The sequence below is a fragment of the Rosa rugosa genome, chromosome 2, assembly GCF_958449725.1.
Source record: "Rosa rugosa chromosome 2, drRosRugo1.1, whole genome shotgun sequence".
Classification (NCBI taxonomy): Eukaryota; Viridiplantae; Streptophyta; class Magnoliopsida; order Rosales; family Rosaceae; genus Rosa; species Rosa rugosa.
The window spans coordinates 51153274-51168353 of record NC_084821.1 but is presented as its reverse complement, the minus strand read 5'-3'; the positions used below and the strand labels follow the sequence as shown (position 1 = coordinate 51168353).

General features: G+C 38.8%; 1 protein-coding gene, 1 long non-coding RNA gene and 1 pseudogene across 3 annotated transcripts; all 3 read left to right on the top strand.

The window, feature by feature from the left end:
- Positions 1–38: 38 nt before the first annotated feature.
- LOC133730939 (L-type lectin-domain containing receptor kinase IX.1-like) lies at positions 39–2012 on the top strand (annotated as a pseudogene).
- Positions 2013–5993: 3981 nt separating this feature from the next.
- On the top strand, positions 5994–7740 carry LOC133730938 (uncharacterized). Its single transcript, XM_062158436.1, has 2 exons — positions 5994–6927; positions 7733–7740. Exons 1-2 carry the CDS (start codon positions 5994–5996, stop codon positions 7738–7740), a joined length of 942 nt encoding a protein of 313 aa, XP_062014420.1.
- Positions 7741–8173: 433 nt separating this feature from the next.
- Positions 8174–10240, top strand: LOC133732127 (uncharacterized). 2 transcript variants are annotated; one of them, XR_009856955.1, is made up of 4 exons: positions 8176–8476; positions 8605–9025; positions 9268–9605; positions 9838–10240. It is a non-coding gene; the product is annotated as an uncharacterized LOC133732127 (long non-coding RNA). The 2 variants fall into 2 exon arrangements; XR_009856954.1 differs by having other exon boundaries at positions 8174–8476; positions 8605–9605.
- The last annotated feature ends 4840 nt before the right edge of the window (positions 10241–15080 follow it).

The window sequence follows — 15080 nt, the reverse complement described above, 5'->3', positions numbered from 1 at the left end:
GTCAAACGATCCATGATCGACAATGTACTCTGCAAGCATCCCTAAAAATGGTTGCTCTAGTGGCGTTAGTATTATGTATCTTCTTTCACAAGGGCTTAACAGAAACTCCATTAACCTTCAATTTCTCTTACTTCCTCAATGAATATGAGAATACTGTTATATTAACAGAAGGAGATGCCAATGTTGGTAACCCATTCCTTCACCTAACAAAAGACAGCAGAGGTGAACTAGAAACTATGAGTGTTGGTCGAGCCTTCTACCGTGAACCCTTCCTCCTTTGGGACTATGCCACAGAAAAAATGGCGGATTTCTCCACAAGATTTACATTCGCCATCATCAGTACAGACGAGACAGGACCCTCCTGCGGTGATGGGCTTGTGTTCTTCCTAGCACCATATGGAACGATACTCAACAGCTCATTAGGAGCTGGAGCCAGTCTTGGCCTCCCGATCAACAGCACACAGCAAAACGTCACCGTCCCGAAGAGTCAGTACCCATTTGTGGCAGTGGAGTTTGATATCTACCCGAATACATTTCCACCCGTAGACGATCCCGGCTATCAACACGTTGGCATCGACGTCAACTCTATCAGGTCTAGTAAAACCGCTCCTTGGAATCATTCTACACTTTCATCTTATAATTATCAAGGAGATGAAGTCAATACTGCGTGGGTTAGTTATAATTCTAGCACGAATAATCTTAGTGTGGCCTTCACTAATACTTTTGTACATGATGACCCAGTGATTAGTTATCTTTATTACGTTGTTGATCTGAGGCAGTTCTTGCCGGATGTGGTCATTGTTGGGTTCTCTGCGGCAACGGGGAGTCAAACTGCTATGCATAAGATCATCTCTTAGAATTTTACTTCTACTTCTTTGGAGATTCCTCCGCCAATCCCCGCCCACTCTAATGTATCAGGAGGAAAAGTTGTCTGGTTCATTATTGGTGGGTGTATTTTTATAGTTGGCGGGTTCGTCTGGTGGAAGGAAAGGGAAACCAGAGCGAGTGATAGAGATGGTATGATTACTGATGGGATCAATTATGAATTGCAAAACGGGTTTGGCCCGAGACAGTTTACATACAGTGAATTGGCTGACTCTACAAGTAAGTTTTCAGAGGGAGAAAAGCTTGGAGAGGGAGGATTTGGTGGGGTTTATAGAGGTTTCATAAAATAGTTGAACTTGTATGTTGCTGTTAAGAGGATATCCAAGGAGTCTAGATAAGGGTTGAAGGAGTATGCTTCAGAACTAAGGACTATCAGTCGACTTAGGCATCGAAATATGGTACAACTCATTGGTTGGTGCCATGAAAAAAAAGAACTTTTACTTGTTTACGAGTTAATGCCCAACAGCAGCTTAGACTTCCATCTGTTCAAAGCACAAAGCTTCTTGATTTGGGAGGTAAGATACAGAATTGCTTTAGGCTTGGCCTCCGGACTGTTGTATCTACACGAAGAATGGGAACAATGTGTACTACATAGGGATATTAAGTCCTCTAATGTGATGTTGGATTCAAATTTCAATGCCAAACTTGGGGATTTTGGGTTAGCTCGACTCGTGGACCATGGAAAACAATCACAAACAACAGTTCTGGCTGGAACCATGGGCTACATGGCTCCAGAATATATAACCACGGGAAAGGCTAGCAGGGAATCTGATGTCTATAGCTTTGGGGTTGTTGCTATGGAGATAGCTTGTGGGAGAAAACCCATCGATTCCAAGTTTGAAAGTGATCAAATCAGTATGGTGGAATGGATTTCTGAGCTTTATGCAGAAGGAAAAGTTCTCGAAGCGGCCGACCCAAAACTGTGTGGAGAATTTGATGAGAAGGAAATGGAGTGCTTGCTGATTGTTGGATTGTGGTGTGCTCACTTCAATCACAACATCAGGCCTTCGATACAAGAAGCTATCCAAGTGCTTAACTTCAAACTTCCATTGCCCATTCTCCCATCCAATATGTCGATGGCCATCTTTGCCCCATTAGCATTTGGATCTCTCTCTTTTTTGAAGTGATGATTGACTTTATCAACTCATATGAAATGACTAATAAGTACAAAAAGACTTTTATTAAATTAATAGGGAATGTTGCAATTTAGTTTCTCAGTATTGCTCTCTGTTCATGTCCGCTAATTACAAATCTCTAGTTATCAAAAAACAAAACTTTTACTCAATTTTAATATTGTTGAAGCATGTGTTGTTTAATTTGAAAAGTTTGGAGAAAGACCACTATTATTTGCTACCCTTCATTCTCTTTGATTCTAATCTCTAAGGAAATTTGGAATGATGCAAACATTCCAAGGCTCTACAATATTATACGAGCCTACTGTATTATAGAAATTGAAGAACATGTTTCCAGACAATGCATGAATTATATTAGATGCATATTTAATCGAATAATATCACACCATCCATGTTCACATATAATTTTGATGTGGCTGTAAGGCAAACAAAAACCCACCGTTTCAAACAATAGCTTGATGCTTGCTATTGTGAACCATTTGCCATATGAAGCTGGAAGAAAAGATTGAAACTGCAAATTTTTATTTGAATATTGCCGTTTGATGAGGTAGTTGTTTAGTTTTGAGCTTTTGTCAATAACCCTAAGTTGAATTTAGATTTTAGTGCTATGGGTATTTTGGGAGAAGTTTGGAGGTGTAGTTAGCAAATTGCTTTATTGAAAAAGTAAGTTAGAGGTCTAATAATTCGGGAGGTCCAAATAACAATTTTGGCGGTATGAATAGAAGCACCCTTATTGCAAATAAGAGATTATGGGAGAGAAAAGTAGGTTGTGGGTTCTGTTTTGTTTATTTTTTTAATAAAGATATATTTTGTAAATGTCATAATTGTCCTTGTGATTTACTTAATTCTCAAAATTTATTAATTTTCTAATGTCATTTTTGTCAAAATTTTAGATTTTGCCTAACAAACTCTCTTCTATTAATAATAGTATATATATTATGGACGAAATACTGTTTAGTCCTTGAGCCTTTGACTATAAAACACTTCAGTCCCTGACCTTCTAATTTCATACGTTTAGTCCTTGTACTTCAAAATTTCGGACCAGTAGGTCCTCTCCGTCTAAAACCTCCGTTAAGTAGCTGACGTGGCAATTTTTTGACACCAAAATGTCTATTATGCCCTCAGTTCTTTTTTTTTTTTAATATTTTTTTTTTCTGTTCTTTTTTTTTTCCTTCCTTTTTATCTCTTTCTTCTTCCTTCTTTCGGCTCCACGAAACCCACCTCTATTCTTCATGTGAGAAGAAGCCCGAGCTCACCCACTTCGAAACCCACCTTTGTTCTTCAGTTTTCCTTTCTTTCTTTCTGATTTTTCTTCATCTATTCGATTCCTCCTTCCTCATATCTCTCTCTCTCTCTTTATCTTCTTGGTTCTCAGAAAAGGGAAAAGCAGCTTCCCTTCTTCATCTTCCAACCCAACACGGCTAAGAAATCTCAATCCCCAATCTCCAAATTTCCCTCAAAATTAAGCCAAAGCGGCGAAAGCCCAATTCATTTTAGGGATGAGGCTAAATTGGGGTGAGTCAATTTGGTGGGTTGAGTCGATTTGGTGGAGTTGGGTGACTCAAAGCCTCAAACAATCAAACTCATCTCTCGATTCAAAACCCAGAAACTCACCTCAAATTCCCGAGGGTGGGTCGGTGATTAGAGGGTGGTTCGGTGACAATTGCGGCGACGGAGGGACAAGATTTGATCTTGTTTTTGGGGAGCTGGGTGTTGCGCGGACTGGTTAGTGCCGACGTAGGCGCACTTTTTGACTCCTACAGCGTCGAGAATGTTGAGCAAGCCGTCGACGAAGGCGTCCAGGTTGGTGTTGCAGTTGAAATCGAAGTAATCGGGGTTGACGCTTCCGGCGCAAACCAGGTCGTATAGAACGATGCGATAGTAAGGTTTGAAGAAAGGAAGAATGCGACCCCAGGCGGACTGGTCAGTGCCGAAGCCATGGGCCAGGACCATGTACTGCTCGCCCGACCCGGTTACCCGGACATTCAGAGCTTCCAAGATTCTGGTGTTGCTGGGCATGTTTGTAGAGGGAGGTGAGGCTAATAGACTTAGTCTTTTGTTTATGTGGGAAATGGGAATTATGGATTGGTTAATGGCTACTGTATGTGGTTGTGAGTTGTGAGAAAATTAATGGGGAATAGGTTATAGGTAGGCGAGTGATGAGTAGGTGTGTGCGTTTAGTTTGGTTTCTGGTGCTTGGAGAGTTTGGTATTTATAATTTTATATTGCCGAGGAAGTATCTGGGGAGAAGTAGATATTGCAGGACAAGATTTGATCTTGTTTTTGGGCGTGGTGGTGTTGCCGCCGCCGCTGTTGGAGGAGGAGGAGAGAGTGGATGCTGAAGTGGGTGAGCTCGGGCTTCTTCTCACATGAAGAACAGAGGTGGGTTTCGTGGAGCCGGAAGAAGGAAGAAGAAAGAGATAAAAGAAAGAAAGAAACAAAAAAGAACAGAAGCTCAAGGATCACACCATCCATGTTCACATATAATTTTGATGTGGCTGTAGGGCAAACAAAAACCCACCATTTCAAACAATAGCTTGATGCTTGCTATTGTGAACCATCTGCCACATGCAGCTGGAAGAAAAGATTGAAACTGCAAATTTTTATTTGAATATTGCCGTTAGATGAGGTAGTTGTTTAGTTTTGAGCTTTTGTCAATAACCCTAAGTTGAATTTAGATTTTAGTGCTATGGGTATTTTGGGAGAAGTTTGGAGGTGTAGTTAGCAAATTGCTTTATTGAAAAAGTAAGTTAGAGGTCTAATAATTCGGGAGGTCCAAATAACAATTTTGGAGGTATGAATAGAAGCACCCTTATTGCAAATAAGAGATTATGGGAGAGAAAAGTAGGTTGTGGGTTCTGTTTTGTTTATTTTTTTAATAAAGATATATTTTGTAAATGTCATAATTGTCCTTGTGATTTACTTAATTCTCAAAATTTATTAATTTTCTAAGGTCATTTTTGTCAAAATTTTAGATTTTGCCTAACAAACTCTCTTCTATTAATAATAGTATATATATTATTAAGAGAAGAGGACAAACATGATAAATACTTAGGGTTACCAACTGAACTCAGTTATTCAAAGGATGAGGCCTTCAGGTACCTTGTTGACAGGATAAGGAAGAGGACTCAAGGCTGGAGAGACAAGACCCTAAGCACAGCAGGGAAGGAAGTTTTGATCAAGGCAATGGTGCAATCTATCCCAACGTATGTGATGAGTTGCTTCGAATGATCTAAACATTTATGTAATGAGATTCATCGGTTGATGGCTCGATTTTGGTGGAGTGAATTTGGTGAGGAAAGGAAGATCCATTGGGTGGCTTGGGAGAAGCTTTGTGCTCCAAAAAAAGAGGGAGGATTAGGTTTAGAGATATGCACTTGTTTAATATTGCTTTACTTGCCAAGCAAGGGTGGCGATTAATTTGCAGGCCAGACTCTTTACTTGCACAGGTGCTGAAGGCACGTTATTTCCCCCAAACTGATTTCATGCTGGCTGAGTTACATAAGGGTGCATCGTTTACATGGAGGGGTATTTTAAAAGGGAGGGATTTGTTGAAAAAATGTTTGAGGTTTCAGGTGGGAAACGGGGAGAATATTTCAATTTGGAACGATCCTTGGGTGCCTCTACCCTATCGCTTCAAACCTTTCTCTCTCCCCATGCAGAGTACGGAAGAGTTTAAAGTAGTAGATCTTATTGATTTAGAGGCTGGGGTATGGCAGGAATGGTTACTAGAAGAGTTGTTTACACCAATGGAGGTGGTGAATATCTTGAAGATCCCTCTTAGCTTAAATGGGGGTGATGATAGGCTTGTTTGGAATTTTGACAAGAAGGGGAGGTACAATGTAAAAAAATGGGTACCATATTGCAAGAATTAGTGACAACTTGGAAAAGAAAGCTTCCGGCTCAAGCTTAGAGATAAGCTGCGCAAGGTTGTGGGGGAAACTATGGAAAATAAATGTACCACCTAAGGTAAGTATGCACGCATGGCGTTTGGTCAAGGGAATCTTACCTACTAGAGCTGCCCTAGCTAAGAGGGTCCAGCTCCCAGATGTGAGATGTGTGTATTGCTCTAATGGCGTGGAAGATAGTTTGCATTTGTTCAAAAACTGTGAAGCATTGAAGGCTTTCTGGAAGCATGGATCGTTGAATTTACAACCTGGTAAGCACCCCACTACTCTTCTTGATATTTGGTTTTGGGACATGATTAATGCACTTGATGGTGAGAATCTTGAATATTTCTTGATGGCCCTTTGGGTGGTTTGGATGGAACGAAACAACATGGTCTGGAAGGGTTCTTATTTTAACATCATTAACATGCATGCATGGGCTACTTCATTCCTTAATGACTACAAAAAATTACACGAACGTCAAGGACGTAAGGCGAGGAGGGCTCCCATCAAGTGGACTTGTCCACCACGGGGAAGGCTAAAAATTAATATAGATGGGAGTTTTTGTGTTGAAACAGGCTCTGGAGGTGTGGGTGTTGTGGTTAGAAATTATGAAGGGATGTGCATGGCTACCTTTGCAAGAACGGTCCAATATGCAGAGTCTGCAATTCATATGGAAGCAGAAGCCCTTAAAGCAGGGTTGTTGATTGCAATTCAACAGGATTGGAAAGAAATTGAAGTTGAAAGTGATTGTGTGAACTTGGTGAGTGCATTACATGTTGATGGAGATGATTTTTCGGACATTGGAAGGATCTTGGATAACTATAGAAGGTATGTTAATGCATTTAATTTCTTTAACTTTCAACATATATGTTGCGAAGCAAATGGTGTGGCCAATAGATTAGCTCTTCTTGCTAGATGTGGGAATTTAGATGAATTTTGTTTAGAGGAGACGCCTGTTATCATTCAGGATGTTCTCTATGAGGATCAATGTAATCTTTCTTATGTAGCTCGAGGTTCAGGTTATATATATCCCCCCCCCCCCGCGATGCAAAATTTTATTTCAATAAATGGAACCGGGAGTGGGGCTGAGCCTCCCAATTAGGCTGGGTTCCAAACCCCTTTAAAAAAAAAATAGTATAGATATTCGACTTAAAATAAATGCGTTACATATTAAAATCGAAAAAATGTCATTGAATGCGCTTGCACGCGTCTGACGAGAAAAAGTGAGGTTTTCATTCCTGTCCGGCGGTGAGCCCTTTTGCCATCGTTGGACGGGCCTTTGTCGTCCCCTTGTGGGTCTGATGTGGTGCCGGGCTCCTCGATCGACATTCTCATCCGGTTTGGGGAGATTGCGGCGGTGCTTTGGGAGGTGAGGAAGGAGGAGAACACGGTAGCTGTCGGGTTGTGGTTTGTCCGTTGCTGGCCTGGTAGGCACTGTGGAGTACTGTCGTGGGGTCGGAGGCTGCTTGGTTGGGTGGTGGTTGTGGCAACGTGGTTTAGTTCAGATCGGCGGCAAGGTTCGATCCGATCTGGGTTGTGCCCGATCTGGAGGGAGAGTGGTGGCGTGATATGGTTTGGGTTGATTGGATCCAATCTGAAAGGATCCGATCTGGAAGGGTCAGGTGTGATGGTGGAACGTGGGCGGTGGCAATCCGGCGAGTCTGGCGGCAAGGTGGTGGCCGGGATGGGGTTGGGCCAAGCTTGGCTAGCGGCTGTCTTTTCTCCTCTTTCCTGGGTTAAGGCTTGGGTTTGGGCTTGGGCCCAAATCGAGGCCCTTGCCTTGGCTAGTTGTTTAATTACTGTTTTTAATTTTTCTTATGTTAGTTGGTTAAAATTGTCATGCCATTGGCGTGTAATAAGTCTCTGCAAGTATTTTGTAGGGTTAGTCGGGCTAAATGTCTGTGTGTGCACTCTAAGTGCCTTGTCTGGCCTAGTAAGGCGACGATCCATTCTGGTTAAATGGTCGCAACCTCCTAGTGGCAGGATGAAACTTAGGCCCAGTTTGGGATTGATTTTGGAGCTGCTTTTGGAGTTGATTCTGCTTTTGGGGTTTGGGTATGGTGTTTGGTAAATTGTCTAGAAGCTGCTTTTGGTCTAAATAGATTCTCACGGCAGCTAAAACTGAGAAGCAACCCAGACCATGCTTTTGGATTCTGCTTCTGAGTAAAACACGGAGTGAATAGTGTTTTTTTAATGAAATTTATGAAATGACCAATTTTATCCTCATCCTTTTCTAACAATTACCTTGAGCCAAGAGGGTTACTTTAACCATCTCATTTGTCTCTTCCCAGCTTCCTCTGCCGTCAACGCATCCCAGCTCGAGAGATCGCATAAAATTCACGACTCGCTCTGTGCTTCGACATCTTCAAAGGTTGAGAGATCGCTCTGTGCTCCGGCTCGCTCTGTGCTCCGTCATCTTCAAAGCTCGAGAGATCGCTCTGTGCTCCGACTCGCTCTGTGCTCCGACATCTTCAAAGCTCGATAGATCGCACTGTGCTCCGACTCGCTCTGTGCTCTGACATCTTCAAAGCCGAAAGTGGTGAATTGATTCAGCGAATCAACCTCACTGTAAGTCGTCTCCTTCTCCATCTCTCCCCAAATTTATAGTATATTGATCGATGGGCTTCGATTCGCTGCGCTTCTTATTCTTTCTCTCCTCTAAAGTTCTTAGTTTTCTCTATATGCGTCCCCTGCAGAACAAGTAGTCACAAATCCAAACAAGAGCTGCGGCCCTGTTTCTATATTTGGTCGATTTGTGGTATTTTGGGTACTAAATTTCAACAGGCAGAGACGGGGTAAGTTAGAATCACTCCTTTCAATTCAATTCCAGTCCCTCCACATTTTCCTAGTTTGATTTCCGTTCTTTGATAGGATTGGTTTCGATACTTATCTCGTATAAGAGTTTCTAGGGTGAAGAAGTGACTCAAGGGAATTATAATTATCTACCAGTTGGTTGGTTTTGCTAGTCGAAGTACCAGGGTTTACTCAATTAGGCTTACTCTTACTACACTGGTCAATGTTTGTTTTCTGATGGGTTGTTCATTTCATACTGAAAGTGTTCCAAGATGACTAAACCAACTGAAACTGCTCCAGCAAATTGGTTCTCTTAATTGAAAAGTAAGTTATTTTTTTTATATGGCCCATTGAAAATATAAGTATGACTTGCACTCTCAAATTATAAGAGCTATTACTTTGTTTCTAAGTAAGCAGGTCATAGATATTGATAGTGAATCATCAACTTTAGTTTAAATTATTCAGTTGGGCCGCATATAGTTCTGTTGGGAGATTTTGTCTTTTCATGGATATTTTAGCAACAAGAAGGTTTTGTGAAATCTGCTTCTAATATAAGATCTGCACAGGAAGCTGGAAACAATGAAAATGGACGAGATGCTGCTTATATCTTTTATTACATTATCATTTTTGTTAAATATAACTGGAGCATAGCACTACTAAAAGTTGAGATGCTGCATTGCTTGTTTCAAAGGTAAAAGCTTACCCTGTTGTCTGATATCTATTTTGGTTGCTAAAACTGGAGCTCTCTCTGCCAAGGACACTTACCACTTGATTGGGGAAGGCCATGACAGGTACTATCACCTTCCTAACAAATGTTCATACATTTGTATTTATCCAATTCTTTTTCTCAACAGGTTTTCTGCCAAAGACAATTAACTGGTCTCTTATGATGTCATTGTTCATAGTAAGTGTCCTTTAAATTAAGTTTCATTGTAATTTTTTAATTTCTTCCTTCAGTGTGTTTCTGATTGTTTTCAGCTTTCATTGGTTTTCTACAATTGATCTCTTATCATATATATGGTTCAATGTATATTTATGTCTTACACACTACTCTAAATGGTTATCCCAATTAGTTTAAGAGAATCTGAAATTTGATGGATATTGCTGATTTTTTTGTTTTTGTTTTTTGTTTCAAGTGCCTATCAATTTAGGAAGACCAAGTTCTCAAGTTAACTTTGCCAAGACTGCAAATATGATGGCTCTTTTGGCAGAGGAACAATGCTTCAAGTCGAAGGAGAAGCTGAAAATTAGTTGTTTAGGACATGTAACTTTCATCAACTTCTTATAACAGTTGGCAAACTTTTGGGCTACAATGTATTTCTGCAAAGTCAAGACCCTAAGACACCATCCTCGTCGTGATGAGGATGGTAATAATTGATGAAAATGAAGCAAGGGAAGGATAGAAATGATTAGAATGTGTATTAGGAGTTTCACATTTTGGATGTAAATTAATGTTCGGAACTTGGAACATATTTTTGTTTATCTATAAATACTCAGTTTGTACTTTGAAATGCAATATATGATAGCTCAATTGAAATATATGCCAGGAAAATATTATGTGGTGGATGTCGGATACCCACAAATGAAAGGTTTTTTAGGACAGTATAAAGGTGAGCGGTATCACCTTCCACATTTTCGTAGAGGTGATGAACCGACGGATCATAAAGAAATATTTAATCATGCACATTCTTCACTTAGGAGTGTTATTGAGCGCACTTTTGGGGTATGGAAAAAAAAGTGGAGTATTTTACGTGATATGCCAAGCTTTCCTTATGATAAACAAGTGAAAATAGTTATTGCTACAATGACTCTTCATAACTACATAAGAAGATATGCTCAACAAGATCATGATTTTGATGAAAGTGAAGATTACTCAAGTGAAGACAACAATGAAGAGATGGAAGACAATGCATATGAAGAAGATGGTCCGGGAAGACAAGAAATGGAGATGTTAAGAAATACAATTGCACAAAGTCTAATGAATGCATCTACTTAGCATTTAGTTGCAAAGTTGTATTGACTTTAATACATTTTGTGTAATGTTTCCCGTATACCATGGTGGGGGCATGTTTTGTGTAATATTGTCAACTCATTTGTATAATATTTAAGGGTTTAATGTAATCTTTTATTTGATCCAAGCAATATATAAGCAAACAAATTACAAAAAACTAAAATTGCTTATATAATTTGTAGAATTAATATACATATTGAGATACAAGTGATGAATTGATAATTTAAACTAGTGTACAAGGACAATACATGAGAAATTATTTAATTTGGTATAGTTACATAATCATAAAACAAAGTTATGTATTTTAGTAGCATCTTTTATCATCTATGCCCATTTTGGTAATTATACCAAACCGAAGCACTTTTTACTTACAATTTACCAAACACTCAGAAATTGCTTTTGGTTCACACAGCACATTTAAAAACAGTTTACCAAACACATCAGCTGCTTCTTCTCGCAGCAATATCAGAAGTGCTTCTTCTCGCAGCAACATCAGAAGTGCTTCTTCTCGCAGCACAGCAATCCCAAACTGGGCCTTAATGTCGTCGGATTTCTTCTCTAACAGCAACATAGTGGGAAAGCTGTGATTTTGATAATTATGCTTCGTTGTAATCGAGTTATCTTTCCAGTATGTCACCGCTATATCAAAGCAAATAGAGTAGCTAGTCGTGCACTATTTGCTAGTTGGTGCTTGTTAGAATATATGTTTTTTGTAAATCGACTCCTGATATTATTTCGGGACGTACTCTATATGCTTATTGTAATAAGGGGTTTAGGCTCAATGTCCCTCCCTTGTATTCGACAGTTTCATTAATCGAGACTTGAGGACAGCTGCACCAGTCCTTTCTTCAAAGAAAAAATATAATAATAGTACAGATATTCCATTTGTACATAATCAATTTGCAAGTTTAATCTTTCAAAGTCCGTAATCAAATATCAAATAAGAATGTTGCAATCAAGAGATCAAAGGGGTTATTGGTTAAGAGATAATTCCAACATTATAAGTTACCTTCTTTTTTGTCGATTAGCTGTGACCTGTTAGTAAGTTATAATTCCAACATTATAAAGGTCATGAGTTCGATTCTCACTGGCATATGAAAGGATGGGGTGAGGTTAAGATTTAAAAAAAAAAAAAAATTGGTTAAGAGATCAAGTTCTTTTGCAATACAGCCTCTGCAAAAGAACTTGGTCATAGTTGTTACTGATTGGTTTCGTTGCGTTTAATTACATAGACTTTTTCTCTTGCATGGAATTTGACAATTAAATTTATCAATGCTCATAGCTATATGGCTTGTACATATTAACATGAAAAACCCAAGCCTAAGAATGAAACAATATTTTGTGTAATCGAGAACATGAAACAAAATTTTAGAAAAGAAAGCAGTAAGGTCATTTTCATATTTTTTTTTTGGTGAATCTCGGCGAAATGAGGATAATTTATTCAAATAAAAGAGGAATAAATTACAGAGAGAGGGAACTATACAAAGCTCTCGACAACATCAACTGAAACGGAAATTAGGAAGACTCATTTGGTCCTGATTACAAAAACTATGAATAATAGTTGAGCCAAATCCCACCAAACTAAACCTGGGGAAGTAGTTCCAAAATTTGCTAGTGCATCTGCCACTTGATTCCCTTCACAAAATATGAGTAGAACAAAATTTCATTTGAGAAATACGATGCAAACAATCACTTCATTTCACATGAAGTTGCCAAGGTACAAGATGAGGAGATTGAAGAAAATTGAGAACAACTGTAGAGTCCACTTCCAACCATATGAATATTTCTAGTCCCAGACCCCTGCTAATTCTATTGGTTTAATAACCACCATGACCTCTGCTCAACAGAACTAGCTGGCATATCTAAATTGGAGCAAAAAGCACCCAAAAGGGTCATTTTCATATTTATTTTAAACCAAGATAGAAGAAATGCGCCTTTATATTTTGTAATCTATTAATAGGACAGAAGCCACCTTTTTTTTTTTTTTTTTTTTGACTTAAAAAAAAAAAGAAAAAAAGAAACACCTTTGAAGTTGAGTAGAAATGGTAAACAAGAGAAATAATTAAGTGATTTACGTGTTCCTAGCTAGTTCGGGACAACTTGATTGATCCATGTGGTTTTAGTATTACTTTGATAGTAATTGGACCATTTCCCCTCATCTGTTTTTTTGCCACTATGCATATATATTTCAGTACTATATTAATCGAAACTACAATCACATAAGTGATAATTATGGACAACACTATAATTACTCGATTAATGAAAAAATAGGGCAAATCCTGGCATCTCTAGAAAACCTAGCCTATCGACAAGGAAGATTTGATCGGTACTATCCACATGAAAAAACCTAATTTTTCGTATACAGTAATAACATAATATAAATGGTTGATTTTTGTTTTTGGGCACCTAATTTGGGTCTTTGCATTGTCTGCATGCTTTTGTAATATGACACAGGACAAGATTATAAAATTAACAAAAAGCTAATTAAGGATACTACCATATACAAAAAATAAAGCTGGAATCCCAAGTTTAAACATAGGTCTTGCTACCTTAATCTGTCTTGTTACTCTTGTAATCTATTATGAATAGATCTGTATGACGATCCTACTTAAGTTTTTCTCATATGGATTGCCGTTTATAACATTTCAACTATACCATGACAATTGCCAAACTAAATAAGAAGCCAATGGGTCATTTTCCTCATGCATGCATGTTTAACCTTAGATGACCTTGCTCTCTGTCTTCTTCCTAACTATCTGTACCGAAAATGGTTGCCACCAATAACTCTTTAATCAGTACAATCTCCTTAGCCTCGACAATAACGAGATCATTATGTTTCTTGTTTCTGTTAATACGATCTGCAACTGGATCCATTGAACTTTACTTTAGGGCTGGACACGGGCCGGGTCTAACTAAAATTTAACTGGGCCCGGATCCGGCCCGTTTTGGCACCAACAGGGACCGGCCCGTTTCCTTTCGGGCTGGGTTTCCGGGCTTTCGGGCCCAAATACCAGTTTTATACTATGCTATCTGCTCACATATATATAATCCAGATTTCATTCATTTCAACATGTTTAAGTTCAAAACACTATCCATATCCAAAGTTCAAGCTGCACATTCAAATATCCAGATTTCAAATACACATTATCCAAATTCAAATACAAGAAGTGAAGAACAATTTGACATGCAATTCAACACAAAGTCCCAATTCAAATACAAAGTCCCAATTCAAATACAAAGCTTCCAATTCAAATACAAAGCTGCAATTGAAATAGAAAGTCGACATTCGGAACTTGGAACTTTGGAAGGAGCAATTCAGCAAAGCCAGCCATCAATTCATCAATTGGCACTCACGGTTGTCCCTACACCAACCAATATACAAAAATTATCAACAAGTGATTCAATAAAGTGAATAAACCTTTTGACATCAGTTTATAATAATATCGACACTAGCAATCAATAATAGTCCAAGTTTCTTCCAGATTAACATCAAAATATGAATTATATAAAGTTCCATATACAAAAAAACAAGCAAAGAATAATGCAGCAAGCAAGCAAAACCAATACAAAAAAACACAAACTTGCAGCTTCAAACCAATACACAGCAGCTCACCTGACTTCTCAGCCATCTTATATTTTTTTGCCTTACAAGCAGCAGCCGTTTTTGCCTTTTCACCGGATTTCTCCTTCGCATAGTCTGCCATTTCATTCAAAAACATTAAATTAAGACTGATTCACATCAAAAAGTTCAAAACAATAGCATTGAAGACTAATTAAACATGTAAAGAGTAAACATACCATCTTCACACAACTCATAGAACTCCATCTCCTCAATTGTTGGGAAAAACTCAATACTTTGAACGTTCTCTGATTTGATCCAATTTTGTAAGCATATTAATGCTTCAACAGATTTAGGAGTTAGAGAACTCCTATACGGATCAATTACTCTATTCCCGGTGCTAAAACACGATTCAGAAGCAACGGTTGACACTTGAATAGCAAGAACATCCCTTGCTACAAGTTGGAGATTAGGATACTTGGAGCCATTAAGCTTCCACCATAGTAAGATGCTAAATTCAGCTGCTCTTGGAGGCTTTTCAAAAGGATCCAACAAATACCTATCTACCTCACTCTCCACGACAACTTCACAGCTGTTTTCAAGCTCCCTCTCCCAATCATCAAGCATTTCAGCCATTTTGCTTGTCATATGCTTTGCTGCAGAACTACTAGTGCCACTGCTACTGTTGACAGCCTCTTTTCCTCGATTTTTTTGACCATTTTGAGCAGCAGCCGATGATGCATACAAATCTGTCAAAGAGACCAACAACTCCTTCACTTCGGCAGATTTCCTTTCCACACTTTCATTGT

What these genes read in the sequence shown, in the direction of transcription:
- LOC133730938 (XM_062158436.1), top strand. Translation starts at nt 5,994, where the DNA reads ATGCACGCATGGCGTTTGGTCAAGGGAATCTTACCTACTAGAGCTGCC.